General features: G+C 41.8%; 1 protein-coding gene across 1 annotated transcript in view; it reads right to left on the bottom strand.

Moving 5' to 3' along the window:
• LOC122790679 overlaps positions 1-16,493 on the bottom strand; it is an 800,254-nt gene that overhangs the window by 462,355 nt on the left and 321,406 nt on the right. The window contains exons 7-8 of the mRNA XM_044058202.1: positions 15,258-15,584; positions 9,588-12,497 (exon numbers count right to left, since the gene is read on the bottom strand). Of these exons, the coding sequence (XP_043914137.1) occupies positions 9,588-12,497; positions 15,258-15,584 (3,237 nt within the window). The remainder of the gene's footprint in view (positions 1-9,587; positions 12,498-15,257; positions 15,585-16,493) is intronic.

Here is a 16,493-nt window from a genome sequence, read left to right as displayed (position 1 = left end):
ATTTGAAGATGTATATACTTTTGTGTGTGTATGTTTTAAGTTAAAGGGTTATGGGGAGTATTTTTTTGAGGGTTTTCATTAAAAAAAGTCTTGTAAAATGTGGCATGGATTTAAATGGAGAGGACAAAAAATAACTGTATAAAGATCAACCTGCCAAACATTAGTGGGTGCATGTAACACAAAAGCTGGAAATAGACATCTAAAAAGCTGTTATATGTAATAGGTGGTAACTTCCTATAATGGTTACACTATCCATATTATTTTGGAAAGTCATTGGCCTCACAGGGTTCGATCCTCATCTGGGGTGCCTTCTGTGCGGAGTCTGCATGTCCTCCCTGTGGTCGTGTGGGTTTCCTCCGGGTGCTCCGGTTTCCTCCCACATCCCAAAGACATGCTGCAGGTGGATTGGACACTCTAAATTGGCCCTAGGTGTGAGTGTGTGCGTGTGTGTGCCTTCTGTGGAAGGTTGGGCGCCAGGCTGGCAACTCGATACTGTAAAACTCCACTGCCAATCATGAGAGGACAAGGTGATCCACTGTGGCGACCCCTAACCGGGAAAAGCCGAAAGAAGAAGAAGAAGATTGGCCTCACAGGTATAGACAAAAAAGTAAGAGTACTGATTTATATTAAGAAATAATATATTAAAAATGCAGAGAGCAAATAGCAGTGCTACATGATACACATTTGGAAAGAAGTGAGCATGTCAATTTGACAAAGAAGGGATTTCAGGGTAGACATTCCCAGATATCAGGGACAAAGTAAAAGGGGCGTAATGATACTGATTGCCGGAAGAGCTCCAATAGTAATAGAAGGGAGGGAAACATAATAATGGTAGCTTTGTGGTAGTAAGGCTACTGGCAAGGGAGGAGAATTATGCTGCCATGTAAATATATTCAACCTCAACTTGGTGTTCTGGAGATTAATCAAATATAGTGAGAAATCATCAGCTTTCATTAGAGAATATTATTTACAGATGAGGACTGAAACTTGATTTGCAACAGTGAGGAAGTATGTGGGAGAACTAGAAAGGAAAATATAACAAAAGATAGTAAATTTATGCAGATATGTAAGAAAATATTTGGTATGGAAGATGTGAATTCAGCAGAAGGAACTCAAAGAGAATTTATATATTATTCCCCAAGATACAATAACTGGGCTAAACTACACAGAAATTATACTTCACAAATACATGTGAAACAAATTGAAAACTTCGGCACACATACATTAACTACTTCAGATCATGTGTCTATAACAACTAAGATAAAAATGCATGGTAGTGAAGTAAAAATGAGACACTGGTACTTCCTCTCCTATCTATTAAAAAGGGAGAAATTGAAGGAATGAATGAAAATGGAGTTTAAAATATGGTACACATAAAAGAAAGAGATAGGGTTACGAAGTCATAAAAGAAAGAGATGTGGTTACGAAGTCATAAAAGAAAGAGATATAGTTACGAAGTCATAAAAGAAAGAGATATGGTTACGAAGTCATAAAAGAAAGAGGGATACACTAGACAATCTTGACGTACTGAAATGTCGAAATTCAGTATGTCGATACAGAATAGTGGAAAGTGCAGTTAAGTGAAACTACACTATGCCGAATCCGGAAATGTCGAATCCACCGCTATCGTGGTGTCGCATTTGTGACGTGTGGTGCGGTTTGTGGATTTATCTGGGGTTTCAGGTAAGTGTTGTGTGTTTGGGGATAATGGGTAGGGATTTTAGTGTGTGCGGGTGTGTGCAGTGGTGTTTGTTGTGTGTTCAGTGCGACCTCGGAGTTAGAATATATAAGTAGGGTGGTGTGGTGGGTGCAGGGGGGCTTGTCCCCTTCTTATAGGTAGGTGAAGTGTGTTTGTGTGTGTTGTTATGTTTGTTTAGTTAGGTTGGAGTATGTGTGTGTGTGATTATGTCCTGGTTTGTGTGTGTGTGTGAATGGTCGCGATTGTAGTGTTCGTGATTGTGGGTTTTCGTGTATGTGGTTTTTCGACTATTCAGTCTCGAAATACTGAAATTTGATATTTCAGTATTTCGAGATTGTATAGCGACTCCAAGAAAGAGATATGGTTAAGAAGTAATTGGTTCTTTGCCTATTTTCCACTCCTTGTTTAGGTGCGGATTTGTTCATTTCATACATACACTTTAAATTACGACCTGATTTAAGTACAAATTTGGATTCTGTATCTACTATTCCTGAAACAACCTGGTTGAATTTCAAAATATTCCAATTCTTACTTACAATATCTTTAATTTTCTCTGAGCCATTACTGAATTCTACTACCGTTGCACTTTTAAAATGGTAATTATCACCACTGGGGATACCACTACTCCCCCCATCTAAACCAATTCCCAATAAAGGTTTAAAATTTTTTACATCACTCCTCCAACATCTCACTCACAATGTTACTAACTAATCCATCAGGGTATCCTCTCTCTAAAAACATCCGTTTCATTTTATCCAGTTCCTGAATGACAGTCTTTTCTTGAAGTCGTCCTAGCTATTGGAATACACTGACTTTTACTAAACTCTTTTGTGTGCAAACAGCTGTGCACTACTAAAAGGTAAATATGTATTACTAAAGGTGGGTTTCTAAAAATGTTCGATTTAACCCTTACTATCATATTCATTTGTAGTATCCAAATAATTAATTGATTTCTTATTGTAAAACACATACTATTTTTAAATACTGCATACATTTTGAAATTTAATTTTCCAGTCCTTCCCACAAAATAAAAATGCCATCCAGGAACCTTAAATATAATTTAATATACTGGAAAAATTCAGTGGAAAACAAAGGAATTTTCCCAAGGCAGAAGGACTAGGATGGCATAGATAGGGCACAAATTGCCTCCATTGCTATCCATTTTATTTGTCTAAACATTTCTCCCTCAAAATATATAAAATTGTTTTCCAACATCAAGGTAGTAAGTTCCATAATCAAATTTATTTGTTCAGTACTCAAAACAAAAGTTACCAAACTATCATGAAACAAAGCTAAACCCTCCTCCAAAGGAATAGAGGGAAATAAGTCCACTACATTGGCCATACATGGCGTCAATCTCCCAAAAATCCCACAAGTCCATTACCATAGCAGTGTCCCTTTTAAATATAAATTTCAATGTCCTGTCAATATATACAGCCAGGGGATGAGCTTTAGAACCACCGCCTGCTACCACCGGAGACATTCCATCTTGTTATGACCTCTTGGGATCCAAAAGAGGAACAGAATAAAGGGTTTCTTAACTTTAAGAAATTAAAACTGGTAACAGACACCCTCCCTTCAATCAAAAGTTCTTAGAAAGCCATATCAGTCTTGTGATGCACTATATTAATCTCATTCCTCGAAACAGGAATATAGGAGCCACTATTACAGTGTACATGAAACTTGGCATAAGACTACAAAATATAATTAAATTTATATGGTTTCATAATTTACATATTTTTATAGCAAGTTATACTTTGCAAAATAACCCTTATTTCTTTAGGGAAATTATAAAATCTCTTAGAATTTTTGCCTTTAGCTAGTTTATAAAAGTTAAACCCTTTCCTTTATCACCAAAAGTAACTGCCAAATTTAGTTTCCTAGTAAATAGCTTTAATTCTACCAAGGTACCCATAACATTTAAACTTTTTGAGGTAATACATTTTAGTCCCTTTTCAAAAATAGAAAAATGTTCCACCATAACTTGAACTGCACTATAACTGAAAATACTGAAGCCATTAAGGGAATGTACAATCTCATTAAAATGCACAGTTATACTTAAATCATTCCCAGGTTTCCTTTTTCCCAGTTCTTTTTGTTCTCCCTGTGTTGTGGAAAATCCAATGATTCTGACTGTAAATTCCATTAGTATTGCTTAGCCTTTCTGATCTCCTAAGAGGGGGAAATTCCTCTTCTTCACCTCCCATTAAGGTTCTATTATTTACTGAATTAAATTCAGATTCATTAGAACCCTCCATATTGTTCCTTCGCACACGGGAAGAATTTTAGTGAAGGTGAGGGAAGGAACAATATGGTGGGTTCTGTGTGTATATATGACTTTAATATTGTGTTTTATGAAATGAATTAATTAATTGATTGGATTGGTATGAATATGCAAGGACAAACCAGTTTAGACCGTATTTATTCTGATGAAATCCTGATATATGTAGGACCAAAAGCACTTTATGTTCTTTCATTAAATTTATGGTATTTTTATCAGTTCTGGTCTGTTTTAATTTTGTTCCTATATCATGCTGCCACCTATTGTTTTTGATTGTAAATTAGTGACTTCAGAACCATCCAGAGTATTAAATTCATAAAGCAGCAGAAAGAATTTGGTTCACGGGCTTATAGGAGGTTACTAGGCTATTGGCCCTGAGGTTCTTACAAGCCTAGACAAGAATTTAGCCCATGTTCCAACAAGTCAGTACCCAATGCCCCTGTCCAGCAGGGACACAGGTGGAATCCCAGGGGTGTATTTTCTGTTTCCCATCCAGTTATCTAGGTTGTGCTTAAAAAGGGTTAATGAGGTACTCTGCTTGATGTGGAGCAGGAGTCTATTCCACAGAAGAGGGAGCCTATGGGACACAAATCTGTCCCACCAACATGTCCTACTGATGTCACAGACCAGGTTGAGGTCACGCACTTGAGTGGAGCTTGACTTGCAGAAATGCAGCAGTCCCATCAAGGCGAGGTCTGAGATTGCTTTGTATGCCAGACAAAGGTCACCTGTGAGGAGTTTGTAGAAGATCTGAGTAGAGAGACAGGGCCTTTAGCCTATCTGTGTAGAGGAGATGTTTGAGGCCCTGGATTCTCCTGGTGAAGAACCTGTGTGGTCTCTCCAGCTGCTGCATGTGATTTGTGAGGTACATGCCGAAAGGGTCATTGTACTCAATAATGGGTCTTATAAGGGAAGACTACAAGGATGTTATGACCACCTGTCCCTGGATGAAATACCTTTACTAATGAGGTGGGTCATGTAGAAAACTTTTGATGCAACAGAGGCAATATGGTGATCAAAAGTCTAGCAATTGCTAGAAAATGGAAATCAAATGGAAATCAAAGTTTAACCAACTGTATTTGAAGTAAGAACTAAACCAACATGAGAATGGAGAAAGGAGAAAGGAAATTCTTCCAACATGGATGACTACATTTAGGGGGTCAGAGACTAGGCAAGAAGGAGCTGGAATTTACTAGGAAAAACTGGCAAATAAATTAAGATATTGGGAGCAAATAACTGGTGAGGCAAAGTTAACTGAACGGGAAGAGGCCACAAAGACACCTGGACTGCAGGCTAGAGACCAGCTTCCCTATCAGGGATTGAGATCAGAATATAGGCACAAAGAGAAGGGGATAGGGAAATCCTAAGTGAAAGAGCTGTGCTGGTAGAGTTTTTCACTGAATCTAGAAAAAGAAACTGATGTTTATAAAGGGATAATTAACAGGACATATAAAATACTGCACAATAATTATAGGAATCAGAGGCAGTTAGAAAACATTGGAAAGAGAGAATGGATAAGCAATTCACAAATAAACAATGGGAGGACATGTGTACCAAATAGGCAAAAAAGTCTAGAAGATATAATATTTTCTATTAGGAAGCATTTGCATAGGTATTTTCATAACTTAAACAGAATCCAAAGATTTTTTCCCTCGGGTAGATGCCAAATGTTGGAATTGTGATGTAGACAAAAGAGGACTCTTGGAATGTTTTGAGAGTATAATGAGCTGCAATACTTTAAAAATACTCCGCACAGTATTTTGTCAGAAATACTTTGGGAGCAAATGGGTGAAAATAAGGAAATGATTTTCTTTTGAGCTGGGATATTGGATCTGAACTGCCTAGACATAGTAAGGCCTTGTTAAGTTTAATTCTGGTGGTTGCCAAAAAAAGCAATTGCTAGAAAATGGAAATCAAAGTATTTGAAGTACTGAATGTTGTAACAGAGATAAAAGAACTGGTAGTGGGATCTTCAGAAAAGGCTAAGAGAAAATTGTTTAAAAAAGGGAATTGTGGGAATGCAGAAAAATGTTTTGGACGAGGAGTGAGGTCTATGGGAAGGCAGGAATTGGCCAATTTATGTAATGTTGGATTGGTGATTATTATACAAAAAGAATATATGCGATATAAAATGTTTGCAATGGGGAACATGTTCATATGTTTTTTTTTTCTTTTATATAAATGCATGTTTGCCCATGTCTTAAGTGATAATTCAATAAAGTTTTAAAAAAAAAAAAAAGAGGCAAAAGGCTTTGAAGGGATAGCACTTTGAATTTGGGTCCCTGACAAAAAGATTGAGAAAATAAATAGATATCACATGTCTTCAACTTCCTTCCCTCTTTAACAGAAAATTCCTTTAATTAAACCTTTTCCCCATCTGGATGGAAGGCACTTTTTCTATGACACCATGAGATAACATTTGTTTCAGAACTGAAAGAAATATTTGATTTACTGGGAAAAGGGGAATTCCCTGAAAACGAGGGAGGGACTCCCACTGCCAACTGCAAGCCTGTTGAATGACTTCCAGAACCCATTTATCTGAAATAATCTGGTGCCGCTGAGGAAGATATGGATTCAGAGAGACTGAGATGTTGTCAAGGTGGGAGGCAGAGGAAGCATGAGGAGGCAAACAGTCATTCTGACTTTTTAGACTGTCGGAGCCACCTCACCATGACTTTATAAAACCCTGTTTGCTGGCACTTTGCAGCTTAAATTGCTTTTTGAAAAAAAAAGTAGTGAGGCTAGACAGAACATTTTTATTAGGTTTAAAAAAAGGAGTGTTGGAAGATTTGGATCACCCCTTGAATCTATTTCCCACTCTACTTAAATCTCTTAATAACCTCTGCTGCAGAAGGCACAAATAGAACTTCCTTCTCCAGGGTAGACTTTAAAATTTTGGTAAATTTTGACAACATAAAAAAAACAAACCTTCTCATAACTTACCCAGATGCACTAGCTCTGGAGGCAGTATCAACAGCACCATAATAACACTTCAAGGAATGTTTGATTACATGAGAAGCAGGTAAGACAAGCATTCAAATAACTGCACCTCGGAAGAGGGAAGATTAACGGTTAACCTTTTCATATTCTCAAAAGACAGAAGCAAAAATGTTAACATGTTAGCCTGCCAGTTTAAAACTGCAAATGGTAAATGGCAGAAGAAGATATTTTCTTACTAATTTTTCACAAGCTTTCCCATCCTTGCCAGAGGAGGTGGGATTGGCATTAGCAATCTGTTCAGCAGAGACAGTTTTTAAAAGATGAAATCAAAGCATCAGGGTCTGTTTTAGTGTTAGAAAGATATTTGTGAGACTGCAGTACCTTGTATAACCTAGCAAACTATTAATGGAGCAAGAGATTGACTGTTGGGTAAACTATAAGCTGTCAGGAACAGATAAAACAGGAGACAGCTGCAGGTTGTGGAATATTCATCTGTTACAAATCCTAATACTTTTGCTGGGAAACAGTAGCTTTATTTTGTTTCCACTGAAATACTGCTTTCATTTTATTTAAAGCCTCAGAAAAAGATAGTTATTCTGAAGGGAATTTGAACTAAGCCGCAGTGGTGCAGCGGTAGCATTGTTGCCTCACAGCAAGGGGTTGTCCCATTCGATTCTCGGCTGGAGCGCCTTCTGTGTGGAGTCTGTATGTCCTCCCCGCGGTAGAGTGGCATTCAAAAGACATGCGTAGAATGGGCGTGCCTTCGCTTAATGTTGGGTGTCGAGTTGGCACCTCAGCACCCGTAAAAAGATCTACTGCCAGTCATTAGTGGACCAGAGTTCCGCTGTGGTGACCCCTAAGCGGGAAAAGCCGAAAGAAGAACAACAACTCTCATCAGAATCAGAATTTTCAGCCTGAGAAAAAAAAAACACTGAAGAACAACACTGACTTCCAATTCTTGCCCTTCTGCCTGAAAATCAGGGTCAGAAAGAGGGGGTTATTTTTATTTGTCAGGACAGGAACTTATAAAATTAAAGCAGAGATGAATTCTGTAACAAATCCCAGCAAGTCCTCCCTGTACATAGAAATTGCCATAGGAAAAATATTTTTAATTTTTTCCTGGGGCACCCCCTGTAAAAAAGACCAAACCAGGAAGGAACACTATCCAGGGGATCATGTGGTCTTTCTAGGTTACGAGGTAGACCTTCACCAGCTCCTTCGCTCAAGACCAGTAACAGTGGATCTCCCTTGCCCACTGAGAACAGCCCAACAGCCACAGGGGACACATCTAACTCCCACTCCTTAGTGGCTGTAGGTACTTACTATGCCAGTGACATGGGAAGAAAATGATGAACAGTCCATGGAACCAAGTCCGGCCACAGCACAGTCACATATCAGTGGCTGTGACAGAGAAGGGGTTGTACAGACACCCAAAAACTCTCTAAGTTTCTTTTTCTTACAGAAGGGGAAGGAAGAACTGTAACAGGTAACTGCTCCATGGGTTCAGCAGAGAAAGGAGCCTGGAAGAGTTGGTAAACCTTAACACAGCAAAAGAAGTGGTTCTGAGACCCCCCCCCCCAAAAGCACAAAGTCCTACCTCAACACATAAAACCTACAGCATATATAGAAATATAGTAAGAAGTACCAGTTTTAGATGGTTCACCATTAAAAATCCCCTGACGAGTAATGACAGTCCTAGAAAATAACTTTCATAACCATTACAAAAACATAGTTCACAGAGAAAACACAAGCCCTTCTCATAAAAACAAAATTATGGAAAGTTTTTCTCAGCAGAGGACATATCTTCCCAGCGGAGAAGGATTTCAAGCCAACTATCAGTTCCATGGAGTGCACTTTAGGGTCAAGAAAGCTCTGAAGCTTTTGGCACTTTAATTGCCTTTTACAAGGAGCTCTGCTTGAGCAGTTAGGGTATATAGAATGTGCTCTTAAGCTTTGAAAAGCTGGCTGGTTGATCATTTCCTTGGCAGAATGTAACCCCTAATAGCTCAGATTACTGTAACAAAAACTTAATATTGATCATCCTGTGTTCTGCAGTCTGGACTTTGGTCGTTTAGCTCCACATCACCTATATAATTACTCTTCGCTACTAACCAAACCACAGGTTTCAAAATGTTCAACTGCACTCTAAGACAAATGCTCTCACACACGTACATGCACACACATGTGCACACATGCAAGCGCACAAGTACACATGCTCACTCACACACATGTACATGCACACACATACGCACACACGTGCACACACCTTCATGACAGTAATCCTACATCTTACTCAACCTCCTCCAGTCTTCCTCTCATACAGCATATCTACTAATCTTCTGTTTCAACATCTACCATACCCAGTGCCTGATCCAAGCACTTCCCTGCTGGACCTTGTACCTGCTTCCCCTCTACCATAACCAGTACCTGATCCAACCACTTCCCTGCTGGCACCTGTACCTGCTTCCCCTGTACCATACCCAGTGCCTGATCCAACCACTTCCTTGCTGTCACCTGTACCTGCTTCCCCTGTACCATACCCAGTGCCTGATCCAACCACTTCCCTGCTGTCACCTGTACCTGCTACCCCTATACCATACCCAGTACCTGATCCAACCACTTCCCTGCTGGCACCTGTACCTGCTACCCCTATACCATACCCAGTACCTGATCCAACCACTTCCATGCTGGCACCTGTACCTGCTTCCCCTCTACCATAACCAGTACCTGATCCAACCACTTCCCTGCTGGCACCTGTACCTGCTTCCCCTCTATCATACCCAGTACCTGATCCAACCACTTCCCTGCTGGCACCTGTACCTGCTTCCCCTCTATCATACCCAGTACCTGATCCAACCACTTCCTTGCTGTCACCTGTACCTGCTTCCCCTCTACCATAACCAGTACCTGATCCAACCACTTCCATGCTGGCAGCTGTACCTGCTTCCCCTCTACCATAACCAGTACCTGATCCAACCACTTCCCTGCTGGCACCTGTACCTGCTTCCCCTCTACCATACCCAGTACCTGATCCAACCACTTCCATGCTGTCACCTGTACCTGCTTCCCCTCTACCATAACCAGTACCTGATCCAACCACTTCCCTGCTGGCACCTGTACCTGCTTCCCCTCTATCATACCCAGTACCTGATCCAACCACTTCCCTGCTGGCACCTGTACCTGCTTCCCCTCTACCATACCCAGTACCTGATCCAACCACTTCCTTGCTGTCACCTGTACCTGCTTCCCCTCTACCATAACCAGTACCTGATCCAACCACTTCCCTGCTGGCACCTGTACCTGCTTCCCCAGTACCTGATCCAACCACTTCCTGCTGGCACCTGTACCTGCTTCCCCTCTACCATACCCAGTACCTGATCCAACCACTTCCTTGCTGTCACCTGTACCTGCTTCCCCTCTACCATAACCAGTACCTGATCCAACCACTTCCATGCTGGCAGCTGTACCTGCTTCCCCTCTACCATAACCAGTACCTGATCCAACCACTTCCATGCTGGCAGCTGTACCTGCTTCCCCTCTACCATAACCAGTACCTGATCCAACCACTTCCCTGCTGTCACCTGTACCTGCTACCCCTGTACCATACCCAGTGCCTGATCCAACCACTTCCATGCTGTCACCTGTACCTGCTACCCCTGTACCATACCCAGTACCTGATCCAACCACTTCCTTGCTGTCACCTGTACCTGCTTCCTCTCTATCACACCCAGTGCCTGATCCAACCACTTCCTTGCTGGCACCTGTACCTGCTTCCCCTCTATCATACCCAGTGCCTGATCCAACCACTTCCCTGCTGGCACCTGTACCTGCATCCCCTCTATCATACCCAGTACCTGATCCAACCACTTCCCTGCTGGCACCTGTACCTGCTACCCCTGTACCATACCCAGTGCCTGATCCAACCACTTCCCTGCTGGCACCTGTACCTGCTTCCCCTCTACCATAACCAGTACCTGATCCAACCACTTCCCTGCTGGCACCTGTACCTGCTTCCCCTCTACCATAACCAGTACCTGATCCAACCACTTCCCTGCTGTCACCTGTACCTGCTTCCCCTCTACCATAACCAGTACCTGATCCAACCACTTCCCTGCTGGCACCTGTACCTGCTACCCCTATACCATACCCAGTACCTGATCCAACCACTTCCTTGCTGTCACCTGTACCTGCTTCCCCTCTATCATACCCAGTACCTGATCCAACCACTTCCCTGCTGTCACCTGTACCTGTTTCCCCTGTACCATACCCAGTACCTGATCCAACCACTTCCTTGCTGGACCTTGTACCTGCTTCCTCTCTATCACACCCAGTACCTGATCCAACCACTTCCATGCTGGCAGCTGTACCTGCTTCCCCTCTACCATAACCAGTACCTGATCCAACCACTTCCCTGCTGGCACCTGTACCTGCTTCCCCTCTACCATACCCAGTACCTGATCCAACCACTTCCATGCTGTCACCTGTACCTGCTACCCCTATACCATACCCAGTGCCTGATCCAACCACTTCCTTGCTGGACCTTGTACCTGCTACCCCTATACCGTACCCAGTGCCTGATCCAACCACTTCCTTGCTGGCACCTGTACCTGCTTCCCCTCTATCATACCCAGTGCCTGATCCAACCACTTCCCTGCTGGCACCTGTACCTGCATCCCCTCTATCATACCCAGTACCTGATCCAACCACTTCCCTGTTGGCACCTGTACCTGCTACCCCTGTACCATACCCAGTGCCTGATCCAACCACTTCCCTGCTGGCACCTGTATCTGCTTCCCCTCTATCATACCCAGTACCTGATCCAACCACTTCCCTGCTGTCACCTGTACCTGCTTCCCCTCTACCATACCCAGTACCTGATCCAACCACTTCCTTGCTGTCACCTGTACCTGCTTCCCCTCTACCATAACCAGTACCTGATCCAACCACTTCCCTGCTGTCACCTGTACCTGCTTCCCCTGTACCATACCCAGTGCCTGATCCAACCACTTCCCTGCTGGCACCTGTACCTGCTTCCCCTGTACCATACCCAGTGCCTGATCCAACCACTTCCTTGCTGTCACCTGTACCTGCTTCCCCTCTACCATAACCAGTACCTGATCCAACCACTTCCATGCTGGCAGCTGTACCTGCTTCCCCTCTATCATACCCAGTACCTGATCCAACCACTTCCCTGCTGTCACCTGTACCTGTTTCCCCTGTACCATACCCAGTACCTGATCCAACCACTTCCTTGCTGGACCTTGTACCTGCTTCCTCTCTATCACACCCAGTACCTGATCCAACCACTTCCATGCTGGCAGCTGTACCTGCTTCCCCTCTACCATAACCAGTACCTGATCCAACCACTTCCCTGCTGGCAGCTGTACCTGTTTCCCCTGTACCATACTCAGTGCCTGATCCAACCACTTCCTTGCTGGACCTTATACCTGCTTCCTCTCTATCGGACCTTGTACCTGCTTCCTCTCTATCACACCCAGTACCTGATCCAACCACTTCCATGCTGGCAGCTGTACCTGCTTCCCCTGGTGTTGCCTTTGAAACTTGTCTTCTTATTTGCTCTATGTACACACTGGTGTAAAACTATCACTTCCACTAACAGATTACTCGAATACTTTACCCTATGAGATCTCACATTTTAAAAGCATGCACTTGCAAATTAACTTCTCCTTTATTCTAATTTCTTTGTTTTGAATCACTGTTGTGCTCATGTATTAGATTTTATTCAAGGCCCACAAAAATGTATATGTACTGTTGTGTTAAAACTCCGTTTTACTAAGTGTTCTACTTATATTAATTCTATTAAACTATTAAATATATTTTGGCAAGTTCACTCATTCACTCTTCTAGCTGTTGCACTCTGGATATTTTTTATTAATTCTATTAAACTGCTTAAAGCCATTGTAATTCTTCTTATCTGATTTTTGAAACTTCTGCCTTTCTTTCCAGGCCTCCACTAAAAAGGGTCGAAAGTTATTTAAGGATCACTGAATCCCTGTTACAAATTTTTTCTTGCCTCCATCCCCACTCTTGCCAATCAAGTCCGCCAATTGTATTGAAGCCCATGTGTTCTGTAGTGGTGGGGATCATACTTGGATTAAGTATGGTGTGATCCATCTGGGGGTGTCAGTTAAGCAGTCATTAAGATTGCTTGCATCCTCACTGGCATCTTAGCAGAGAGATCATATAACTTATTTATCCAACACTTCCCATAGGCAGAGTAATATGTGACCTGCATAACTGTGGGAGTCCACAAAACCTTCCTCTAAAAAAGTAGACAGTCTTCTACATTTACAGCTGGACAGTTACTGTATAACACCATCTTGATGGAACATATGCATGCTGCCAAATCACAAGCCTGCCCCATTCCTTCAAATGGCTGCTGTAGTCTGCAATCGGCTCCCCTGCTTCCCCCCAGGATGGACACGCCCATCCTTCCTGGCAGTTCCACATGCCTGAGCCGCTAACTTAACTCGAGTCACGTGGACTGCAGTTCCGGCTTTGTCCTTGTAGGTCATTAAGCTTCTCTCTTTGCAGTTTGATGTATACTTCACTGAAAAAGGACCGTTTCATTGCAACGCACATATAACTTACACAAGTGTATTCCCTTAGAGAAGCAAACACTGTGACAGACTGAAATTCTGACTAACCTCCCGAGTACAAAAGCTTGTACTAGCTTCTCATAATGCAGGCTAGTAAAACATAGGGGGAGGCATGTGAAACTTACACATCTGGCTAAATCACAGCAAACACCACAAACCACCTTAGTTTTAAATTCTTATACAGTCTTCATCTCAGTCCAAGGGTAACTTAATTGTCTTGTACTGAACAAACATAGAATCAGGGGCCTTTTGTCAAAATATGTAAATCAATATGCAATTCCCTGTATGTCCAGATATACAAAAATGTTTTTTATGCCCTCTCCATCTGACCTAAATTAGTGAACCTGTCAAGGATGTCCACTCTCCTCTGCACCCTTAACCTTAACAGCAGAGGTTTTAACAGTACATCCAAGACAAAGTCTAGTCCCATTTAGGGACACTCATTGACCGCACCCATGTACAGACATACAGGTGGTTTAGTTATGAATGTGCTGCTTGGTTCTCAGCCAAAAGATTGCATTTCTGAATTACATTCAGCTCTGCAACATCCTGCTGTGGCATCAGGCCCAGCCATCATTTGAAATAAGTTGGGCATCATCTTCTTCAATAAGGCCTGTATCAGAGAAGAATTAAGAATGATACACACATATCTGAGCATACCACTGATGACAACAAGGGAATGCTACACACACACACACGCTCACACACACGCTCACACACACGCTCACACACACACACACACACACACACACACACACACACACACACACGCTCACACACACACACACACACACACACACACACACACACACACACACACACACACGCTCACACACACACGCTCACACACACACGCTCACACACACGCTCACACACACACGCTCACACACACACACACACACACACACACACACACACACACACACACACACACACACACACACACACACACACACACACAGCTAAGCAACCCAGCAGAATGTTAGACACCAAAAGAGGTTAACAAAAGAGATATTAATCACTGGGATTTTGTTTAGTCATAGTTTGCCTGTTTTGCAGCACGTTAACATTTGTGTACATTTCCAGTGAATTACTCCATATACTACAGTGACTAAACCTGTTAATGTCAGTTACCTTGTATTGTCTTGCCTACTGGATCTTTTCTCTCCAGACCTCCACCATCAATGCACTATTGTCAGTTGATAAATGACCAGACAACAATTCCAAATAAATAAATAAATACATACATACGTAAATAAAATTATTTCAACAGTTGTGTCATTTCATAGGGGTGTTAAGCATTATTTAGTAAACTCCTGATAAAGAATGTTCAGTGTGGTTATTATAGAAATTAAAGTAAGGCCTTAAAAATAGTACCCCAGAAAGTTTGTTGCCATTATATGCAGATAAACACAGCTTTGAAATAAATAAGGAAAACTTACCAGTATGATATGGCCATATCATACTATGATCAATCGTGTGCCAGAACTTGCATATATAAAGCAGAGAGTGTCACATACGAACAAAGATTATGACACAACCACAGACAGAATTTATATTATGAATATTGTGAGTACAACTGAAAATGGATCATGCTGTTTTACATAATTTAGACTGCTGTTAATACTGAAAATATTTCTACAAGTTAGCTGGAAACCTTAAATTCCACTTTATCACATGAAACACATATAAAACAAAAATGAAAAAAAAAACTTACTGTCATAAAATCAACAGTTTTCCATTTTCCAGTGCTTTGATCCACCACTTCATTAGCGGCATTAACATAATTTTCAAAGTACTCAGGATTTTTCTCCATCTCTTCCAAGGTTTCAGCTATCTTGTTCCTTTTCTCCAAATTGGCATCTGGGACCATGAAATGGGTGGTCATAACCTCATTACGTTCAAGGCTTTCTTCCACCTCATTTGGAACTGCAACTTCTTTACGTTTGAGCTGTTGGAGTAGTTTTCGTTCCTTGTCTCGTAGAAACAGGTGCAGTTTTTTAAACTGTTCTGTAATGTAATGTTCCAAACTCCAAGCATTTTCCTAGAAAACAATAAACAAAGAATGAGTCACATTGAATTGTTACACATTACAGTGTAATTTGTGTCCATATATATTTTCTCGTATGACAGAATAAGTGGAGATAAGCCCTCTAGCACTGAGGGCAGCTGTCTCTTACAATTGTGATCTGGGATCATACTATGATCAATCATGTGCCAGAACTTGCAAAGAGAGAGAAGGGGGCAACTACCTAGGATGCTCCCCTTCTGCCATGTGGAAAGGGGATACCCAGCAAAAAGGTGCACCTAACACATGGCAAGAGTCATTGCAATTTGCTGGCTACCAATATACATATGTGAAGCTGGAAGGCAGGAAGAACGGGTAGAAAAGAAGAAGGCTGGCCCCCAGAATATTTTGTGGGTTTGATGTAAGGCAGCCCAACTTCTACTACACATCTTAGATGGTCTCTGATGAATAAACTGACTTCCTGGACACTTATGATGGGCATGAGGCTTTATCCTAGGAGACATCACTGCTATAAGGAGCAAAGTGGGATTCGTCCCTATAACACATTAGTAGATGCTCAACAGGAGGAATGCTGGGAAAAAATAAATTTTGGCTAGGGCATGACCTTGGTCAGGGAAGGACAGCAAGGTCACATGGATCGGGTCCCACTGTTGTACAGAATCTGTTTTCTAAAAAGGGAATGAGAGGTGTTGATCCATAAAAAGCTTACTTCTACAATTTGAAAATCATTACATGTAAACACTAGCAACTGTGTTGTCATTCAGCTACAATTTGCAAAAATGCATAATGCAACTCTAAATACATATTTTACACTGGGGCAGTGTTAGATCTTTGAAATTTGGAAAAATACGTGTGACACAGTTTGACTAACAAGTCTTTCATATTGGAAAACATATTGGATACAGAATGAGTCATGCCAGCCTA

This window comes from Protopterus annectens, chromosome 16.part0, assembly GCF_019279795.1.
Source record: "Protopterus annectens isolate FY-2018-M chromosome 16.part0, PAN1.0, whole genome shotgun sequence".
In the NCBI taxonomy this organism is placed as follows: Eukaryota; Metazoa; Chordata; order Ceratodontiformes; family Protopteridae; genus Protopterus; species Protopterus annectens.
Note: the sequence above shows the minus strand (reverse complement) of the source record. Positions and strands in the feature narration are given on the sequence as shown.